This window comes from Phalaenopsis equestris, unplaced genomic scaffold (assembly GCF_001263595.1).
Source record: "Phalaenopsis equestris unplaced genomic scaffold, ASM126359v1 Scaffold000107, whole genome shotgun sequence".
Classification (NCBI taxonomy): Eukaryota; Viridiplantae; Streptophyta; class Magnoliopsida; order Asparagales; family Orchidaceae; genus Phalaenopsis; species Phalaenopsis equestris.
The window spans coordinates 3,194,445-3,217,653 of record NW_018164549.1 but is presented as its reverse complement, the minus strand read 5'-3'; the positions used below and the strand labels follow the sequence as shown (position 1 = coordinate 3,217,653).

Sequence of the window (23,209 nt, the reverse complement as noted above, 5' to 3'; positions counted from 1 at the left end):
AGACAATTTATTTTATGAGATAAATTCTTTCTCCAAAGACTCTCTACGTCTGATTATTATTTGAGGTAGAATAGTTTAACTGATCTGCCCACCTATGGAAGTCACAGTCCTCTTTCGATCCAGTCCTTGGACGCCTGTAATATTATCTCATGGTTATTTTCTTTCTTGATGCAAGTAGAAAAAATTGCAATCCAAAGTTGCAATACAAGAATCTAGAGGCATTGGATGTCTTTGAGCTCATATTGTTTGAAAAGTTAAATATCACAAACATAAAATTAGATTGCCTTAATGGTACGACGATACAGTTACATAAAAATTTACTTAATAAAATTTATTGAAATAAATAATTAAATATTTATAAAATTGTGAGGCCTTGGAGCAAAGGTAAACCGATGAATAATTTGTCATTATAAGAAAACATAATACAACATAGAAATGAGGGACTCTTGGTTGCCTTTAAACCATGTAACACTGAGCTCATAAATGTCACAGAATCATATCACCATAAAAGCCCTCCAGAAGAAACCCAAGAGTCATATAACTAAAAAAGAAGGGGATCTAGGTTGCTTAATGGGGATTTCATACTTGTCAAAATCCATACCAACATAAAAGATCATCTAAAAGAACCACTAAGGTTATATATCTTATCATAAACCTTTAAAATAATTTTTTAAAAAGTAAATAGGAATTAAGTGATTTGGGTGGTATGTATGTAAAAATGAATGATATGATTATATGTAATATGAATGATTTGGGTGGAAAAATGTAAAAAAACCGAAAGAAAACAAAACAAATTTTAGGTGTTAGATATGTAAATAAATAGGAATTGAGTGATATGCGTGCAAATGGATCTCTGATATGCCATAAAAAATCCATCCAATAAAAATATATCTCGAATCAAATTACATTGCTCTACAAAACATATCATGTCAAAGCCTGCAAATTCTATATAGCATGTCACAAGAATATATGTGCTCAAACATAATTCATATTGCATGATATGCAGGTTACCATGAACAGTCAAAGTATACAAAAAAATAATAATAATATGTCAACGAGCAATCTAATCTAGTACAACATTATGCTCTACAGAGAGAAGTGTTTTGCCACTCAACCTTTGTAAAAAATGTTGTTAAGTACATAGTTTATTTTGTTAGACGGACAAAACCTGCATTGAAGGAAAAGAATAGGGTGCAATTGGGTTAATTCAAGGCATGTTCCAGCTAGAAGAAACTGCAATTTTCAGCAAAGACAAAAGAGAAAAAAAAAAGATCAGGACAGTGAAGCTTTGGTCCTTAAAAGAATTAATTTAGATTTTTAAATTAACTACCTCGTATGAATACTTCATTAGCATTCATTAATAACAGTCTGATTCAAGCAAAAGGAGTGTGATTGGTTTTCAGGTTTCAATATTGTATAATTGTTATGCTGTGATTTTTTTTAACGAAATAAAACTGCATGTTTAGAGAAAAAATAAATAAATAAATAAATAAAACTGCATGTTTGTTGCGACATAAGTATTGCCCAAGTTCGTGAACTTTTGAATGATATGCATGTATGGTAACGTGTTCCGGTCACGTAATTCACATACAGTCATAGATGAAATATCGGAATTTTATAAAGTAAAGTACGAGAAGAGCTATAGCTACAATTGGTGTTTTGTTTTCATTTTTGTTAGCATAAATATAAATCAGATGTAATATGTCATACAGAGGCGTATTTAACATATTAATCTTTGGACATACATGCCACTCAATTTCTATGTATTTATGTATCTAACATCTACACTTCAAATTTTACAAACATACCGCCCTACTTATAAATGAAAAGGTGTATTTCACTTTTTAAAAGTTAAGATGGTGATATTTTTGATGTGATATGTAAGACTGTGATGGTACAAATGTAAAAAAAACAAAATTTTAGATATGTAAATGCATAGGAATTGAGAGGGATGTATGTAAGTACTCCTTAATCTTTTAAATGTTCAATATCCCCGAGAAGGGAAGAAAGAAACAAGTTTTTTTTGCAGAATGGATTTAGCCAAAGTGTTGCCATGGGCAAAAGAGAACTAAATGAAGTTTTCTAAAAAATTATCCACCAGCTGCAATTTTTTAATATTAATGAGCGCCAGTCAAAGGTGTCCTGAAAATCTATAGAATTTAAGTTATCAATTTATCATTATCAATCAAAAAGAAATAAAAAAGCTAAATTTGAGCATTTACATGATAAGACTTCTATTTTAATAGTATTCTTCTCCAAATTTTGTTTTCGAGTCAATTTGTTCTACAGTCTTCAAAATAACTGTTTAATCTACAAAATTAAGAAGGGGGAAGATTTACATACATCCAACTCCTATGTATTTACATATCTACTGCTTAAATTTTTCTACCGCCTTTCCTTTAAGAAAGATTGGAATGGTATAAATGTAAGAAATCAAAGTTTAGGTGTTAGATATGTATATATATAGGAATAAAATGGTATGTATGTGAATGCCCCTTAAAAAATATACCCTCAAATTCTATCATTTACGGTGAGAAGATTTAACTGTCCAACAATAATGTGATAAAATTACTAAGAGATGACCTATAGAGGCCTTTACATGGAATTAATTTTCTCATGTATCTTGATAATGTCATCATCCAATATACTCTAAATATTAGGAGAGAACACTATAAAACTCACAAATGTTTTCTCATGCAATGTTAACCATTTATCAAGGAACTTACATTGCATACATTCGATGATCATATATGGCATACTTTTAATGATGGTGAAGAGGATAGAAAATGTTGATATTTAGAAAGAGAATGTTTAGAAATTTTGAATAGAAGGAAATACGGATATTAATTGTAGCATATATAGATTAAAAAAATAGTCATATCCCTGCATGTATATGACAATACGACCAATAGTAAGAATATCGCTTCATTAATAGCAATTATTCATATTTGCAATGTTATTACTAATAATAGCATAATGCAAATGTAAATAACATCAACATCAACATGCTTAAGATCAGTTTCATGAATCATAATATTTCATGTCCTATGAAGTAATGTTAAAACTTATTTTGCACTTTTTAGACAATCTATATCCAAGTTTTTACTATTAACATTTTTTATTCATAATACTTCAATAGTATGTCTATGTATCTTCTTGCTTCTCCTACCCTCAATTGTATATAACTAAATCATTTAAGCCTATTTTTCACTATCTTATTATCAGAATGTGCTACTCCCTCTTACAATAATTTCTATATATCCTTCCTAGTACATCAGCTTAGTAGTTTCATTTATGTCACACTTTTCTACAATACTAACGAATTCCTTAACAATCCAGGCTTCCAACCACACAACGTAGTTGATTTAATTGTAATTTTATACAATTAACCTTTAAGTTTCAATAATTTTCTCTTATAGCATAGTAGGGCTAAGGCACTTCTCTTTTCTACATACCATACCTAACTATACAAATTATATTCTCATTTATATCCCTATTTTTACACAAAACTGAAGCATTTTACATCTCAACATCACTATATTCTAGTAATAACTGTTGATAATAATACAAACTAATTACATATTATAGATTACTCCTTCACCTTTAAATAATTTCTCTATTGTTAGCTTGTCATTTATTTCAAACCATTAGAGAGGAAATTAGTTTTCGGCACCTTGCTAGCCGTACCCAAGTACCTATATATAGGCAACCAGAATGCAGAATGAGGGAAATATGCTCAATTATAAGAATATAATATCATAATAAAATCACATATTGCCACTCAAATATTTTACTAACAATAACATTCCTCATCAAGCTAAGGCATATATATAAACAGTAAGTTATAGTTGGTTACAAAAATTGAAAAACAAAAAGAAAATATGGTCAATGTATCAATAAGTTTGAGCTTGTTATAATGATTAGAAAACAAATAAATCTCAAACCCTTGGTAAAGATATTAACTAATCCTTCTTCATTGAAGACGTTGGTTGATGATCCATATGCACACCCACCAAGATCAATAGTTAATCAACAATAGATCAAAAACAAATTATTAATTTTTAAAAATGGATTACTAAAAGAGACAAATTGAAATACTTCATTTAAGATGAACCAAATTTGGAATACGATGGTTAATTCCATTAGGAGGATTTTTGTAGCAATTTTAGAAGAGTCTAAAAAACAAATCATTCATTGATAAAAAGACTTAGTGATAGAGTGAGGAGGTAAAAGGGTGATTAAGAAAAATAAATTAAGTTTAAGAATCGGACATAAATTGAATATTAGAAAAGCTTATAATACTTGTTAAAAAGCTTAAGTCTCACAATAAGAACAATAAGTTGGGCAAAAGTTATAGCTTTGGATGTTGATAAAATAAACTTGGTACTAGAAAAGAGAAAGGGATATGCATGATAACTTAGAAAAGAGATATGAGATCTACAGAATCTGATCAAATTCAAAACTTTAAAGAGAATATACTAAAATATAGGTTAAAAATGAAAACATCAAGGAAAAATAAAAATGTTACTTGAATAATTGCTAAATAATAAATTAAAGCAATAAAATATTTTTAAAAAAGCATAACAAAAAATATGGTTGAGAATATTATAGATTGATTAAAAAAAACATAGTTAGCTTTAAAAATAATTCATAAAGGAAAACCTTTAGGCCCCAAACAATAAATTGAGATTTGGAGAGCTGGCCTATTGCAGTGATTTCGTTAAATTTTTTAAAAGAATTTTGAAGACTAAGAAGATGACAAGGATAAGAGATGTATTTTGTTCCTAACATTTAAGAACAAATACTTACAGTTGTATTAACTAAAGAATAATCAAACTTATGGGCTCTATATAATGAAAATATGTGAGGAAAAAAAAACCAATTTGATATCATGCCAAAAATAATTACTAGGAAAGCAATTTTTTGTCAAAATAATTAATGGAGAAGCGGAAAGAGCATTATTATTGAGAGCGACAACCATAATATCATCACATATATCCAACAGGCGATGACCACTACCAATTGGAAGCTACATCCACAAGTAATGGAAGATCTCTCTTCATTAACTCTTTTCAAACATGTTTAATTCCAACATATAGATAGGGAGAAAAATATAGTTGGTCATACATGTACTCAAAAAATAATACAGGCTTTTTTTTTTTTTTTTTGTTAGGAATATTTATAGTTCACATTTCCTTTTTTCCTTTTGTTGACTTTGACCGGGCCCGCATTTTGACAGGCTAGGCCGCTTTTGTATCATTTTGTACTCCTTTTTGTTATAGTAATGCAAATGCAAATTTCAAGGATGACTGAAACTTAAGGAATTATTATTGAAGGCAACTACAAGAACAACATTACTCTACTACAAGGTAGCATGGATCGGAGGAGTTGGAGTGCCTGACCTCGCCCAATTATTGCTTTCTTATGCAGTTCAAGAAAGTTCTATTTTTGCCACTTCTCTAGGGACAGAAATAAAACTGCCAATCTGTGCAAAGGTTACTTTGCAGGATAGTTTTTGTTTGAGAAATGTAAATAATAGTTATCCTCTTTTTAATTTATTGAGGATGGCATGTCCCATTTTCGACATGCATAGTTTTATATTTTGCATACTTTTGTATTTTTGATTTTATTGCAATCTCGGCATCTTTTTAAAAAAAAAAAATCTATACATCATCCACAGCCTTCATGACCGATAAGATAAAATCGAGTATTCAAATATTCCCTTGAACTTTGACCTCTTCATTTTTAATAGATCATGGTTACCATACTCCCATTCCACAATATCATGGTTGCTTCCGTGCATGCTCATACCAATCAAACTAAAAGAATGTTCTGGTGATCAAATCAAACTATTAAACTCCTTGGAATCAAAATTTCCATTGTGTGTCGAGACCTTCAACTCCGTGTCAACTTTGACTAAAAAATAATTGTTTTACAAAAATCCCTACAAAATATTCCTTTTCATGCCTGGTCATCTTACCATGATTTACATGATGGGAAGATGGTTGAACAATGCAAATTGATGTTTCTTGAATCATCCGATTAAAAAATATTTGAAACATGCCCATTAAACTATCCTTACCTCTTCTCAAATCATTCCCGAATGTAACAAGCTTGAAAGGTCATCTTAAATTTGTTATTTCTAAAGTTGTGTTGATTGAACACAAAATTGCAAGTGAACTAGTGCTAACATTCACTCTTAATTTTGCCATTATTTCATCTTGATTTCACAATTAAAATCTATGTTATGGTACCAATTTTGATCCAATTTCAAGAGTTTTGTCTTAAAAATCTCAAGTAAGAGATAAAAGGTTTTTAAAATCTGATTGGACTTTACCCAAGCACCAAGCTTGTTGTTTCTAAAGAGGAAAACTCTTCGTACTTATATTCAACCCCATGGAGTCAATGCCCGCATACATAAAAATGCCAGGAGATAATTGATAGCCATTTTGAGAGGCTGTTGGAGACAATTGGAACCTCTTCAAAGACCTGACAGAAATACAGAGAGGAGGGGTAAGACTGACTAGAGAGTTGAGGGTTGCAGTTAGATGAAGAAATTTGATTGTTTAATTCATTACACAAACGAGAGTTTAAATAAACTTACAAGGGTCTTAAATAAGGAAAAAAAAACAAATCTATATTTTTGGAAAGATACTAAATAAATTCATTGGCTCTATAAATCTGTAAATAAGGAAATCAAGAGCAAAAGCCCAAAATGATCCCCCAACTATTAAGAAGTGGTCAATTTAGTCCTGGAGTTTCAAAATGCTGCAATTTAGTCCCCAAGTATTAAAAACTTTTATAAAATAGTCCTAAATCAATTATAACGTTTAACGGTCAGCTTCAAAATTTGAAGGGCAAAAATGTCTTATTATATTTTTTATGCGAATTAAACACTGCCCCCGGCTCCTAGGCTCATTGTATTCTTACAAAAATCCACCTCAACCCTAAACGTTCGGTGCTCTTCCATTCGCGGGCTGCTCAACTCACGGGTTGCTCCTGTTTCACCATTGTTCCCCTCCTTGCTCATTTACGCTCGTTCAGTGTTGCTCTACTCGACAGAGCAATCTTCGCCCACCATTCACTGCCCCTCTACCCGACGAAGCGGCCATAGTTTCCACCCGCACTGTTTGCGCCGACGGACAAGCTTCGAAGAAACAGGTAACATATACTTTTCTCCAACCCATGACATTCTTTAGATTTAATCAGATTTAAAGCAATATTTAAGTTGCATTTAACTCAAATCTTGTCAGACATTCATTATGGACAAAATATAGCCGAGAAGTTACCTTCCTCAATGGTTTCGGGTAGGGAAGTTACCTTCCTCAATGTTCGGGTAGGAGAGTAGGGGAAGGAGGAGAAAAATGGAAGTTTTGGGTAACTATAAGACATGATCCCGTTGTTCTCTTACCAACTAGCTCCAATTCTGACTATAGTTTTGGCCAACTGCAAGTCGTGATCCCGTCGTTCCTTTACTAGCTAGGTCCAATTGCGATTGTATCGTCAGCGGTCACGAAGAAGTTGGTTTTGATCGTTGAGAGAGAGAGGAGTGATTTTTATTTAAGTTTATTGCATTAACTTAATTGATTAACAATTAATAACTAATTAATAAATTATAAAATTAATTATAAATAAATTTATTTATTTAATATATTTTTTGTTTTATTATTTTACTCTATTTTGTTGGGATCTCATCATAACATTACTATAATTTGTGCATTGTTAGGTTTAGTTTTTTATAGATTCTTTCAATTTTGAGTTTAAATATAGATTTGTGTACATTTAAACTCAATTCACGAATTGTACTTTGTACATGTGTATTTTAACATCAATTTTTGTTATGTGTTATGGATTTAGTAAATTAATTTAATGTAACAAAATTGCTTTTTTTTTCATTTAGAGCATTTGATTTCTGATTTTTTTTTCTGTGTGCAAAAGGGAAGTGACGGTCTATTAGAAAAATGGTTAACAGAGGAGGTGACGAGCATGATGGTCCATCGATGCCAAACATATGTGCGTATCATTTCAATATTTTTTTAATTCATTTTATGAATGTCATAAAATTAAAAATATTATTTGTTATAGGAAATGTTACTGAAAAATATTAGATTATAAGAAATTGTATCTGAATTGCTTGATGATACAAATGTTTCACAGTTATTTGATAGTTTGAGTGAGATGAATAACGTTGAACTAGAAAATATCGAAGACAATGATTAAAATACAAAAATAAATGAGATGAATAATTCTTATGATTATGATGAAGACTTTGAATATAATGTTTCGGATGATTGTGAATAGTTTACAAAAAATGATTACAACATTCATGAATATGACGAGCTATTTGAAAGCAATATTGATCATTATGTTGAATTCACAGTTATAACAAATAAATGTGAGAAGAAGATTGAAGAGTGCATTCAAATTTCCAATGAAATGTTGGAAAAAAAATTTTATGATAGTGATTGTATGAATTCCAATGATGAAGTCAGTATTCACAACAACGATGATAATAGCATTAAGTGGCCAGTTTTCAATCTTATGGCATAGTTTCAAAAATATAACCTTGAAGTTGGAATGTTAATTAGTGGTAAAGATGAATTTAAAGAAGCAACGCAAAATTGGTCACTTGCTAAAGGAAAGATTATAAAGTTCTCAAAAAATGATAAAAAATGTACAAAGCTACTTGCAATAAGTCTAATTATTCATTTCATGTGTATATTTCAAAGCATGAGGGAAGTCATTCATGGCAGAAAAGATCTTTTCAAGAGCATATCTATTCATGGAGTTATTATAACAAAACTTTAACCTTCACAATTATAGCAAAGAAATTGTGAATAAAGTAAGGATGAATCCGCAGTGCAAAGCTAAATTGTTTAGAAGAGAAGTAATAGATGAATTGAAGTTCCATGTTTCAAAATTAAAAGCTAGGAAGGCAATCGGCAAAGCATGCGAGTTGGTGCACATGAAGAAGGACAAACAATTCAAGAAGATATGGGATTATTGCTTGAAAATTACAAAAAAAAAAAAAAATCCAGGAGCAACTATATCTGTTAAAACAACACAAGACATAGATTTGGAGGGCCATCTGAAATTTGTCAGAATGTAAGTCTGCTTTGAAGCGTGTAAAGAAGGCTTCCTATTAAATTGTAGGCCAATAATTGGGGTTGATGATTATTTTTTGAAGGGGCCAACTATTGACTAAAATTTGCTTGGATGGTAATAATAACATATTTCCAATAGTATGAGCGGTTGTTGAAAGTGAAACCAAAAATATTTAGGAGTGGTTCTTGGATTTCTTGGCAAGAGATTTACATATTTTTTATAATCAGTTCAAGTTTACATTTGTCTCAGATAAGCAAATGGGATTTATGCCTGCTTTTGAGCATGTTTTGCTAGATATTACAAATAGATTTTCTGTGCAGCATATGCATGGCAATTCTAAGTTGGCAGGATTCAAGGGGTTGCTTTTGTGGGCAACAACAAAGAGTACTATAGTATATCACTTTACATAAATTGGATCATAATGCTTATTAGTGGTTGGCTAAAAAACAACCAAGTGGTCTCGATCACACTTTAATTATATCTCCAAATGTGATACCCTACTTAACAATATGTGTGAATGCTTCAACTCTATCAACCTGTAGACATGAGAGTTGCCTTTTATAGCTATGTTTGAGAGTATTAGAAACTTGGTGATGATAATGATGCAAGAAAAAAGAGAGTTCAACGAAGTGGAATGCTAAATTTTGTCCAAAAGATTGGAGAAACACTTCGAAAAAATATATATGAATCTACAAATCGTATTGAAGTGAAAGCTGCTGGTGACAACTAACAAATCACAACAATGCAAGGGGCACAATACGTTGTCAACTTAAATGATATGTATTGTAGTTGTAGACGATGGGAACTAACTGGCTTGCTTTGTATTCATGCATGTGTTGCAATCAATACGCGTGAGCTTGACCATGAACATTTTATCCATAATTATTACACAGTTGATATGTGTAAAAGAATTTATGAGCTCAATATTATGTCTATCAATGGTCCTGATGAATGACCTAAAAGTAATAAAGCGCATCTCTTACCACTAAAATATGATAAACCTACAAGAGGTCGGCCACAAAAGTTAAGAAGAAGAGGTTTAGATGAGCAACCAAATGACTCACAAAAGAGAAGCTTAAGTAGGTCAATTGCGGCTTTACATTATAGCAAATGCAAAAAAAGCGATCACAATAGCAAAATTTGTGGCAAGATGAAAAAGAAGAAAACAAAAGCTCAATTTGCTCAATCACTCCAAGTCAAGGAAATCTTACAAGAACAATTGTATGTTGAAGAATCAAATGATAATAGTACATTAAAAAGTATAATGAATTCATATATTGAATTTATTGAAGTAAAAAATGAATACCCTAGTCTTTGTGTAATTAATTTATTTGGGTATGCTCAGTTAAGGGATATTGATCAACATTGCGATTTGCAAACTATATCAACATTGGATGTCTCAATACAAGAACCAGTTAATAAAAGATATTGGTTAGTTACTAAATAAAATTCAGTAAAGAGTCATGTAGTTTGCCTTTTCATATATGAATATGATTTTTTTTAATAAGTTAACAGGTTTACATTTCCAAAAGAAAGAAGACTGGCTAGTGAAGTTTGGAGAATTTCATGGGAAATCCAGTTTTATAGTTTTGAAGTTCTTTTCTATAAACTTCATCTTATAAATTTGTGTCAGGAGTATTTTGGAGTTTTATAGTTCTGCAATCAATGACAACAAAGATTTATATTAGATAATATGTATTTAATGTTGTAACGATTTGAAAACTAAAATTTTTTGCAACATTTAAAAAAATTATGATGGCTTGATGATTTGACATATTTTAGTACAACTATTTTTTGCAACTTTATGGCCACATTTTATAATTTTTGCAATTAGATTGATGAAGTGAAAATACTTATGATTTGTAAATGAAGCTTCACCATATTGTTTGTCTTAATAACTTGATCGTCTTCCATTGTCCTTTTGAGAGATAAAGCAACATGTGTGGTGATGGTGACCATCTTTGTTACACTTATAGGCAATTCTTGGCATTGATGGGATATATGAGAATGGGGTTTGCGAGTTCTTTCTATTTTCTGGTCGGAGGAATACAAAAAAAAATAGCCAATGAAGAGTTTATTGGTGGTGTTATGCACTTATGCCCATGGCTATTACATCTTGTGCCAGTTTTTCAGGCAAGAGAAATGTGAAGTATTTGGCACTTGACAAGAATTGTGGCCATTTAACATTAATGCTCTTAATGATGGGTTCACATTATAAAGAAGGATATGCATCAGGACTTGTAATTCTTTTTATCATTTTAAAATTTTCAAGGCTTAAAATATAATTTTGTTTGAAGGATTCTTTTGATTGACTTCTCATATTGTATTCTCATGTTTTTTTTCATGAATGATAGTATAAATTAATCATTGAACCTATTTGGGCAGCTTGAAGGAGAGGTGAGGGGCCCAGTTATAGTTACTTCGCTCATTTTATTTTTTTTTAATTTTTTTCTTCACGTGTCACTTTATTTTATTCAACTGTCCAAGCATTATTCAAACTACTAAAGACGCCCTTATGAACTTCATTGCGAGCTTCACCTTAGGGACGGTTTGTTTTCAAGATTTAGCTCATCATGTAGTTTTTTTAGCTACATAAATTTTACCGATTTCTTAAATTTTGTTTCACTTCCCATATTAGGCTACGAGAAGAAGTAAATTTTAAGATATTTTTTAATCACTTTTTAAGATATTAATAATTGAACTTAATCAGTTTATGAGATTTGGTTAAGGAGATTTATATATAAACAAAATAAATTTTGAATAATTACATAAAAGATCAAAATACCCTTCAATTCATGTATGTCACCGTTAACTTTAAAGGAAAATATGATTTAGAACTAATTTAGAGTAACTTTTAATAATCGGGGACTAAATTGGAGTATTTTAAAAGTTAGGGACTAAGGGTCCATTTGGCGCAGCTTATCCCAGCGTTCGGCATTTTCATAACGTCACGGGGCCTTTGGTTAGTGCGTTGGGGCTGGAGGCCGGATAACGCGCGTATGGTTTTATGTTATAACCCGAATGATTTATGGCCGCTCCCTATACCCTACGTTCAGCGTTCCATCGCAACTTATTACTTCTGAGCCCTCGATCCTGTCTCCGTTCGGCAAAGTCGCGTCGAAGAGGGGGAGAGGCGACGACTTAGGCAAGGTTTCGAGCTAGAGGGATCGCGAGAGATGAGGGAATGGCTCACCGACGCGAGGAGAGGAGGCGGCAACCGGGTGGTCGTCGGCGAGGACCGCCAGCCGGCGGCTTGGAGCGAAATCCCAGAGTCGGCTAGGGTTTTCGCGAAAACGAGGGTGGTGGCTGTCTTGCGTGCGATAGATAGGGGAGAGAGAGTATGCGATGATTTTATAAGGATGATAATAATAATATTCAATTAATCATCAATCCGCACATTTTTAGCCTGTACACGTCTTCACAGTGAAGTGGATATCCTTCCTGACTAAAATCGACGTTCTGGACTCATTTGTGCAATCATTTTCGTCATCCGGGGTCATTCAGACCACTTATTCAGCAATCATGCTTCTGTTTTGTCTTGTGGCTTCTGTTTTATCTATTATTTTGCTCATACAGTTTCATTGCAAACAACTTCACTAAACAGGAGTCGAATGGTCCTTTATCCAGCAACAGGTGACAATAAACTGTTCTGCATAAGCTCCCCCAAACAACAAGACAGTTTATCATGATAATCTGCAGATTATCAAATTATCACGATAAGCTGCGAACAGCAGATTATTAATAATTTACAGCTGCCCCAAACAGACCTAAATTGACCTCTTCTTAATAGTCTGGGGGGCCATTTTGGGCTTTTGCTCGAAAATAAATAACAAAACTCCTCATTTAAGGTATTGTAAGTCCAGAGGAATTGAAAACCAAAATTCACCTCGAAAAGGCTGATTGGTCTCCCTCCTTGGCCTAGAGGGATAAACTATGATCCTTGATCCTTCTAGGTCATGATTATATGATCATTAAGCTCTAGCTCATGCCTTATTAAAATTCAAAAGATGAAAAATACTTATTGATCACATTTTATTAGCTCTCATAATAATTTAACTATTTATTAAGCATGTTGGAAAGAGAAAATGAAAGAATGTCATATAATTGTTCTTTTAAAAGATAAATTTTATATGTTTTTTCATTGTATTTCACTAATTTAAAATGTGAATGATAGAATGTCATAAAGAAGCCCATTTAAAAGAAAAGCTCAAGTGATCTCTCTGTGTATTTCACTAATCAAAACTACTGAATTCACTTTAAACATCATTAAAAATCCATATATATGAGAATTCAAGCCATTTGAAATCCTCTAAAAATTAGAAGCAATTATTTTCTCATGCAATCAAAGTCATCCGTAAAAATTGATTATACATATAATTGATAATCAAGAGTTCTTAGAAGTTCTCCCTTTTAATAATGTGCTAGGAAAAATGGATGATTCAGTCTTACATTTGAAGATCAAAAGATTGAAAAATAAATGACATGTAAAATGATGATTCTCAACATGAAAGGTTTATATTCAGCTTATTAACTAGAGAACTGAAGAATGTGCCCTTCAAAATCACAGTAATTGGCATAAAAGAAAATAGAAATTACGAAGGTTTTCCGTATTCCACAAAAGCTCATAGAACAAAAAAAAAAGCATTTAGGTACAGTTAGACCACACAAGGATCTAATGAATAGATGATCTAGTGGATTATTAAGACAGACATCCAGAAAAGCAGAAGGGCTGAAGGCAGATACCTTTAGGGGAAATTGCTAAACTTTATATTCATTAACATGCATCCATTTGGTAGAGGACCATTTATTCCCTTTAATCACTGGGCATCCACCTGCAAGAATTAAACATGAATTCATATAGTTCACAGCATAAGTGGTGACTTAAATAAATAGTATATAGATGAAACAAAGTTTAGATAACATTCAGGAGAGTGCTGGAAGTCACAAAGATAATCACAGAACCATCTGGAAAGCAACTGGCATACAAATGATTTCTAGAGAGAAGGATAATAGCAAAATGTACCATGTAAACTGGATGGATCGAGAGTTGCATCAGGCTTCATGCTCCAGAAAAGTAAAGCATCTCCCATTTTAGGTCGAAAAGAAAGGCCCTTCTTTCCACATTCTGATAATTCATTGTACCACGGTAAAGCACTGCTGTTCATTTTTGCGGCAGGGAACACAGTCTCGCCACCCTCTTCAACATCTGAACTGAAGGACATAACACAAATTTAAGAAAAATGACAGTTTGAGAATCATTAAATCTCCAGAAACAGCCTTGATCACAAGTAAATTATGCAGAACGCATACAGGTACATGAGGAGAGTAGCAATTCTTTGGCCGCCATTTTTAGTATTGAATTCGTCAAGAAAATAGTCAAAGTGAGGTTCATATTTCTGCCCTACTTCATAATGTAGAATTTGAAGCCCCTCCCCATGTTCTGCAAAAAGCATTAATCTTGAGAACAAAACAGATATATGTTTACAGAATGCCAACGTCAAGACAACAGGAAGCAAATATAAGAGCATACACGATGGCATTTAAGGCAAAAAACAGTTGAATGGGATCAGGAACAAAAAAAATTCACAGCTGCAGCCAATTAAAAATAAGAGTCTTCAAAGTGTGTGGGAAGATGAGTAGCAGGTGAGGCATTTGAGCGTCAGACTTGTGGATTGGTTGTAAATCAAGGAAAGCAATGCCGTAACAAATATCTAAAATTAGAATTTGTGCAAAAAAACTCAAACTAATCAACTAAAAAGTACAGGAGTCGGTCATAATAAAAACAAATCCATTCATCATGATATATAAAGCCCAGCCTCAATGAAAATGCTGAAGTGCTGGTTCTGAACTTTTTTAAAAATGCATTATAGATTAACAAATTAAATATCTTAAATATAATCCAAAGCTTAGGTTCTTAAACCAATTAAATTGACATAAAAATTCATGATTTTGCTCCATGAAACACCTCAAATTATAAGACTGCTGCTCAGCAATGCCACCAACAGTCCTGACTATCTTAGCTAATCTGCATCATATAGTCAAGTCAGTTGCAAAAGAAAATAATAAATCAACTAAGTATAACCCATCACCACCTGGCAACATACAATATGATTGAGGGACTTCAACTTCTTCGCCAAATCCTAGGAGTTAAGGCTATGTGAAATGATTTTGTATTCCACGGAAAGATTTGCGTGTAAATAGATAAGTTAAAACTCTATAATAATAAGAATCATGAAATGAAATTTTATTGACTCGATGAACATATACACGGTCTATTATCTCAGAAACTAGAACAGATATTAATGTAAAGAAGGGTGACTACAACTAAAAGAAACTAAAAAAAAAACCTAAAAATAATGGATACCCAAATCAAAGGAAAATTGCTAGCCTGAGAAACTGTTTATTGAATATTTTTTTCTTAACTACCATCCAAATTGCATCAAGATCCCATTTAGACATAGGCAAGCCATCCATAAACTTCATATCAACTTCTTCTCGCTTTCATTATGTAATAGGAAGAGGTAAAATTATCCATCAGACTTCAAATGTTTATTCTTAATTATCTGAAAGGTCAAACATTTAACTCAAAAGGTTTGCCACATCTTTTTTCATGTCAGGCAACAAGAAATATTTGTTAAGATCTTAATACATCTTGCTATTCCCTAGATGAACAGACTACAATGAGTTGTGCACTCATTAAAAGTGTGTTTGTTTTGACTTTTTGAACCACGTTTTGGTTCAAAACCGCGTTTCACACGTTTGTTTGCAACCTCAGCCGGAACGGCGCGTTCTCTGCACAGCCAAATTTCACAAATTTGAAGAAGCGAGCAGTTTGGATATTTCATTCCAAACTTACCACGGTGTCATTTAAAACGCCTGCCACAAAATTGTACCATATCAAAGTTAAGTGATATTAATATATGTAATTATCTCTTAATAAATTTATGAATTCGGGCCATTTACATACATACCACAGAATTTTGTTAGTAACAGGCATACCACAAACTTCTTATTTATTATTACTTTATTATGTGTACATACAACAAATATTTAGATAAAAAATTTGTATCAGGCTATAACATATATAAAAATCAGTGAATTCTCTTTCCAAAAAATCAAGTGTATAAAAATTTTTATAAAATATTAGCATAGAGGTATTCCAAACATTTATCCATATATAGCACTTTCAAAGCTAAATTTTTAAAACAGAACAACTGCTTCTGGTACACTAGTTTTTAAATAGCATATTTTCTACGACATCTTTCAAACCGAGATTTCATACAACCAAAATTGTCCCAACCGGACCTTAAGTAACTTATAGCAAAGTCCTGCATGATCAGGAACACAGATCATCTCCAAATCTCAACACATGCATGATCAATAATAGACTCAGACTTCAATCCAAAAATAAAATAAAACTTATATTAAACTAAATTAATAAATAAATAAACTGAAACTTCAATCCATTATGAACGTAATCTCTGCACTACATGAATCTGATTGAATTTGTTAGTTGAATAGACATATGAGATTTTATAAGTTGTCCCAATATTTGAAGATGAAGTTGCTTCATCTGAAACAAAAATTGTTCTCCTTGGGTCATCAATCAAGCTGCATAGTTTGAAGTCTTCCTATTCAAAGAAAGTACAACCACGTTAGCCTTAGCCTAGATGGTATTGAATCAACAAGTTGTTGTCTTCAATTAACACCAAACATCAACTCTACCTCAAGTTCAATTCCCTTTGAATAAAAATATACTTAAAACTCTTGTGATTAGTTAAAACCTCACATAGAACTACATAAAGATAAAATTTACAGATTTTCAAATCAAAAACAATTGAAGCCAACTTTGAGTCATGAGCAGAACTTCAGAAAGTTGGGGACAATAAACCACCACCATACTATGCGACATTGTAACTATGCCCAAACTCTAACAGGATAGAATAGTCAAATATATTAATTTCAAAACCAAAATTTTATAATTACCCTAGACTCGTCAATGACTGTTGTTTGATAAACTAGTTAAAGCAAATGTGTTATCATTTATCTAAAATTGTTTTAATATAGGTTCTTATTCATACTATTTTGCTAGAATAATTTATGTTAAAGTCATAAAAAGATTTGCCTTATATTTGTTAAAGGCTTACCTATGTATTTAATAAATTCACAATCAGGGGTTATACATTCATAGAAATTTTATTCATATTGATATGATGTTGGTTTTGCCAATTGTTGCATGACTTCAATGCCCTTGAAATAAGCAGTGAAATGGCATATTTGGTAATATGTATATTTCCTTAACTGATGTAAAATAAATATAGCTCATATCAATTATGTACTTAACTAATATGATGAAGAATTAGATCAAAATGTTTGTAGAATCTTTGTTTTAAATCCTCGATCAGGAGATAATATTTACATAAGCTAAGCTACACTTGTGTATCAGATGGTTTTGACTTTGATATTGTTGGTTAGATTGGCTAGCATAAAGTGACGGCTTTCATGGGTTCAATTAACAACATCAGGTTGATTAAAACCTTCCTCAATGTCAAGATATTACATTAGATCGAGATGCATTATAAACTATTAAAATAACTAGTAAGTTAAAATTACTTATGAATAACTAAAATAAGTAGGCCACTAAATAAATTAGCATTTAAATGCATTAATTATTATTTTGGATTTGATTTCTTCATCTTTAATTATTATCTTATAATATTCAATTTGGATGTGACTAAAATGATTAAAATCTATTAATATCTTATATCTTTAATTAGTTACTCTATATAATTCATTAGCTCTTTCTCAAATACCGAATATATTATCTAAATCATCGAATGCAGTAGCATTTGCTTTACTCAATACTCACTTTGGAAGTCATCTAAAATTTTACAATGAGTATAATCTCAATAATATTCAACTTTCAACTTTTAAAATGATATTTTTTAATAACCATTTGTACCTCCTCACTCAACCAAGTCTCCTTATAAGTATGCAAGTGATTACCATACTTCTCAAATTTCTAGAGAAATTATCTTAAAAAAATCAAGTATCTTATCGCACATCAGGCTTGTCTAAACTAAAAATATGTCAACTTGCCTCTATAACTGATATTGACAAATTATCAATTAATCACCTTTCTACTCACATCACATAATCCTAGAGACATTTTTTTTTTGTATTTTTATTAATAATATTAATATAAATATCAATAATTACTAAACCACGTTGCGTGGTCAAGTTTTCTCTTGGAATCCCCTAATTATCTTTGTGAAAAATTTTTTCTTCTCTTCCAAGTAAGAATAGATCGATTTATGATTTCGTTAATCCACTTTTTATAAATACCCCAATATTACTCTCACTTTCTTATAATATGTCAAATAAATATTACAAGGTCATAGGATAACAAAAACAAGTATAACACATCCATTGTATTTTTCACATAATACCTATCCATTATGAAATAGCCCATCCTAGACAAATCTATACAACCATTTAAATCACCTTAAAAACTACTATAACCTAAATTGATACACATTATAATTGTTGAATTCCTTTAAGATGTAGAGTACTATATTATCTATGGGTTCATACGATCTGAGAGACCTTACAAATGAGGTAGAAGTGAGCTGAATATTTTTTAGTGTGCATGCAGTTATCCGTGGTGGTTCGAAAGAGAAGAGAACAAAGTCTTCCCTTCTACTCCTTATTTATATCTCTCATAATGTACTTGTCCTCACAGGGCTACAAAGAATGAGCAAATACTATATTGTAGGTTGCGTTGTACGAACGCTATGAAGACTCGTCGTTGATAAGTTCCTAGGCATTGATGCCATGCTGCTAATAAACGTCATGGGCGTTAATGGAGCTGAATTTCCATCTTGTTTTTCCATCTTGTTGTCTTGAAGGACTGTTCAATGAGCTTGATGAGCTTGCTAGGTCGAAGAGCACGCTAGGCACATGCAAGCTCGATAAAAGAGCTCAAGAAGTGCAAGTGAACTTTGTTCAAGAAGCTCGCTTGAATACCTAGTACTGGTGAGTTCAGCCTAAAGAACTCGCGTAACCATTGGAGAGGTAAATATAGCCATTTTCACCTCCAAGGATGTAGCTAACATGTAGGGCTAGGCCGGTCAAGATCGGTGCTCCAAAATGCGTGGTAAACAGGTTCGATCCATCAGACCCAAAAAGTCCCATTTAATGCTTGGGCTTTCATGTTCCTTTGAATAACTATTTTTGGATCTACATAATAGCAATTCATCCACTTTTTCCCTTTTTTTAAAACAATGTTATAGCTCAAATTGATGGGTATAAGTATTGAAAGCAATCAAATTTTCTTTAATGACAATTATTTTATGGCAATTGATAGACAACTATACTTCTTAACCTCAATAATTTTATCTTTTAATTCTTTATATACTACTAATGCAACAACAATCCCATTGTTAATCTTTCAAAAAATGCTAATGAGCCTTTCACAAATCCTTAGATTTTCTCCTATTCATTTACCATCTTGTAAATAAACAATATTTATTCTTCTTCATAGCATAATATCCACCAATTTTCTTATCTTCCCACATTTCCAAAATTCAATGTGGCAAATGGGATATTAGATATGTACCTTTATAAAATAAGGTTAACTTTGGGGCTGTCGCTTCCAATCAATGACTTAACACTAACTAAATTAAATTTAGATGATTTTATTCTATGCTAGTTGTCAAACAAACATTAACACTCAACCTTTCTCATTCAGCCTAGAGATAAGAAAATGACATTAGCTAAAAACAACTGAAAAATAATAACAATAATTATAGCAATGGTAATAATAGTAATAAAAGTAATAATAGTAATAATTGCATTAGTAGTGCTAATAATAATTATTATAAAAATTTTAAAACAAATTTTGATGGCAACCACAAAAAGGTACGTGCGAATGAATGATGGGATTGCAACATCAGGGATCAGTAACACAAAAGTAACGCACAAATTAACAAAAGTAGTCTCTAGCCTAATCAAGTCTACAAGCCGAACAACACCTGTAGTAAAAGGACAAGTTTCAACAATAAGTGAAGAAAAGGGTAAAACTAAGGATGGGGTTGATAAGCTCATATAAGTTTATACAAACATAAAAAATAGATATTAAAAAAAACTCAAAAGAAATAATTTTTAGAGCAAAGGTTTACATTCTAGTTCAAAGAAATTGAGATAGAAAGTTGTAGTTGATTATGATAATCTTTCTCAAGTGATTTAAAACTGAATTGAGATAGAAATTTGTCGTTAATATTTTATTATTAATCATTTCATTTTAATTAATCATTTCATTATAGTAATCACTTTGTCTTATCATTTAAATTTTGATAAATAGAGATTATCTATCAAGTTTGTCCATAACCTCATTTATTGTTATTTCTTTTCGTATTAGTATGAACAGTCTCATCAGTAGTAGATATTTTTTGGGTTTGAATATAAGTTATTTAACAGTTTAGATATTTTAAGTTGATGCATTAGATCTTTTTATGGTTTTCATTAGTTTTAGTAATCCATTTTTACATCAGTTGATGTTCGCCTTCCTTTATGATAGACTGCTAATATTTTCATCAATTCAATAGAAACTCCTTTCATGTATATTAGGATAATAGATTTGTACCAAGATTTATTTGCTTGTTAATCTTTCTCTATAACAAAAAGTCTTTCGACTTGTACTTAATTCATGAGGTTTGACTATCGATTTAAGGTTAAATAAGTTCATCACATAAAATCATATTATCAAGAGGATAAAAAAAATAACTAACAAATGAAATGGCTAACAAGCTAAGAGCAAATTAATATCTCTGTGTAACAGTCCAACAATTGCTTTAAATTAGCATTTCCTGTTCTGCATAAATGTTCCATATTTTTTAGATCCCAAATCATTCCAAAATGCTAATGGGTGTAAGGAAAACCATGAGATACTATTTAACCAAAAATCAACATTCAATCTACAAGGCAATCATGATTCTATCGAAACATACCCACTGGAATGAAGGTAAAATCAGCTATTCTTTTCTCAATTGCCTTAATAATTTGATCTTTCCCCCTTGAAAGGAACATTCCAGAGCTGGTTCTCACCCTGCAAGCAATGTAAAATTATAAATAGCCTTCAACTAGTCTAATTTCAAATAATATATAAGGTAAATAGGATACCTGCTATCTTTACTTTTGCCAGTGGTACTATCAACAACGGTAGACTTCGCCATATGAGGCTTCGCTAATTCTATAAGATGTTCACATTCCTCTTTTGACTGCATGACACATATATAAAATCAAAGTTTGTAATCAAGACAGAAAACTTTATAAAGCATAAAATGCAATGGGAAAAACTCTGTTGACTGCGAGAAAGATATATAAGATCAAGGTTCATAATTATGACAAAGAAAATTTAATAAAGCTTAAAAGCCATAGAAAAAACTAACAGAAACTTACAAAGCGATGACAACACCAAATGGCCCTTAAAAATTGACCATGCAAAACCTTACAACAATTAAATATAATGAAAGCAAAGAAGGATAAAAATAAGGCCAAGCGACCCAATATTTTCTGCTGGGTAAACAATAGCTCGTGAAAACAGATGCCATCATGCTAACATCGAAAACAGAATAGCCTTAAAAAGAACTCTCTTCGAGAAAAAAACATGAAAAATGCCGATACAGTACAAGACGATACTAGCACCTGACGAGCACCATTTAGTGGAGTACACCATGCTTAAACTCCATAATCTAAAAGTTGAAGGAAGAGGTCTGCGACAAGGAAAAACTATTTTACAAGTATGATTAATGAGATATGAGAAAAGAACATTCCCACCACTCGGATACCATAAAATATTCAAGAGTAGTCACAAAGATCTACGCGCCACTTCACCACGAAAACCAATAAGGGCATCCACGTGAACAAACCACGGAAACAAATCCCCAAACGAAACCCCTCCCCATCATGCCAAACCAAAGGACTTACAAGAAAGTTATGGTATATAAAAGCCCTGGGCTCCCAAGAGAGTAACTCCGTCCACTGCTTTCCTCTCTTCGTCGTCCCATCACTGTAACACACGAAATGCAAATTCGATCCATAAAAAAACACAAAAATTGGCTCATAGCAGATCATCCACCAATCTGATCCACAAAAAAAAGATAGAAAAATGAAGAACAAAGCTGAGCGAGACGCTTACGTATCGGAAATTTCTGTATCGGCGCGGCGGATGCCTTTGGGGGAGTCATTAGAGTCGATCGGAAGGGAAAAGATACCTAGACCTAGCAACATGAGTAGCACTACCGAAAGCAGCAGGAGAACGGTAAATACAAGCGTGTATGGCGCCGATTTCCTGCTTGAGAAAACCCGAGGGTGCCGCAAAATCCTCGCCATGGCAAAGAGTCTAGCTTTTACGGTAAAAGGGCGGCAAGGGCAATAGCTGCACACGCGTTTTGGAGAAACGGTGGATGTTGGTGGTGGACGCAACGCCGGTCTCCAGAAACCGCAGCGTAGAATTCTTGCCCGCAGACTACAAGGTGATGGTGGAGAGGTTATTTACTATTTGAAAGGTGCGCGTCGTGGCCATTTGTACTCACGGGTGTAAACTAGCCGCGCGCTCAAGGCCCGCTTCTGCTGCGCGGCGCGTGCGACAACGGCTTCGTCCGCAGTGCGGTGTTTGGTTCGACAAATCTTTGGCAAAGCCGATCGAAAGCGGGCCGCGATATTAGCCCCGCGGCCCCGCTTTCCTCTGAATTATTGTCCCACTTACCCCTTTCGTTTCTATTCAGCCCTAACAACTTTTCCCTCGCGGCTCTCCTTCGTCGTCTTGCTTCGTAGCCCCCCGATCGACAGATCTGAGGTATAACGAGCAGTTTTCTTCTTCTAATCGCAGATATGAGAGAGCTTATGAGTTTTTTCGAATGTGATGTTTTCTCTTCTCATAGCCTTCCTATTTCGACGATTTTTTCTTTAGCGCATGGAACCTCTTTAGTTCTTTACCCCTTTCTTTCATCATTAGGGTTTTGTCTTTGCTTTCCCTTCTCGTTTGACGCATTCTTGTTTGGTGGCTGATGGCTCAAGAATGGTAGAAGGTTGTGGTTGTGGT

General features: G+C 32.5%; 1 protein-coding gene across 4 annotated transcripts; it reads right to left on the bottom strand.

The window, feature by feature from the left end:
* Positions 1-79: 79 nt before the first annotated feature.
* On the bottom strand, positions 80-22,675 carry LOC110020693 (probable prolyl 4-hydroxylase 3). 4 transcript variants are annotated; one of them, XR_002293553.1, is made up of 9 exons: positions 22,304-22,675; positions 22,093-22,174; positions 21,286-21,383; positions 21,114-21,211; positions 14,416-14,545; positions 14,129-14,316; positions 13,849-13,937; positions 6,338-6,489; positions 931-1,168 (listed from the first exon to the last, which is right to left on the bottom strand). XR_002293553.1 is itself a non-coding variant. In XM_020718887.1 (8 exons), the coding sequence occupies exons 1-7, from the start codon at positions 22,495-22,497 to the stop codon at positions 13,864-13,866; spliced, it is 864 nt and encodes a 287-aa protein (XP_020574546.1). In that variant the 5' UTR covers positions 22,498-22,675; the 3' UTR covers positions 80-134; positions 13,849-13,863. The 4 variants fall into 4 exon arrangements, 3 of the variants coding, with proteins under 3 accessions (XP_020574546.1, XP_020574544.1, XP_020574545.1); XM_020718887.1 differs by lacking the exons at positions 931-1,168; positions 6,338-6,489 and adding an exon at positions 80-134; XM_020718885.1 differs by lacking the exon at positions 6,338-6,489.
* Between the last annotated feature and the right edge of the window lie 534 nt (positions 22,676-23,209).

Coding starts and splice junctions, on each gene's coding strand:
- LOC110020693 (XM_020718887.1), bottom strand. CDS start 22,497: ATGGCGAGGATTTTGCGGCACCCTCGGGTTTTCTCAAGCAGGAAATCG. Junction 21,384..22,092: donor TTATATACCATAACTTTCTT/GTAAGTCCTTTG, acceptor TGTGTCATGCAG/TCAAAAGAGGAATGTGAACA. Junction 14,546..21,113: donor TTTTACCTTCATTCCAGTGG/GTATGTTTCGAT, acceptor TGCTTTTTGCAG/AACATGGGGAGGGGCTTCAA.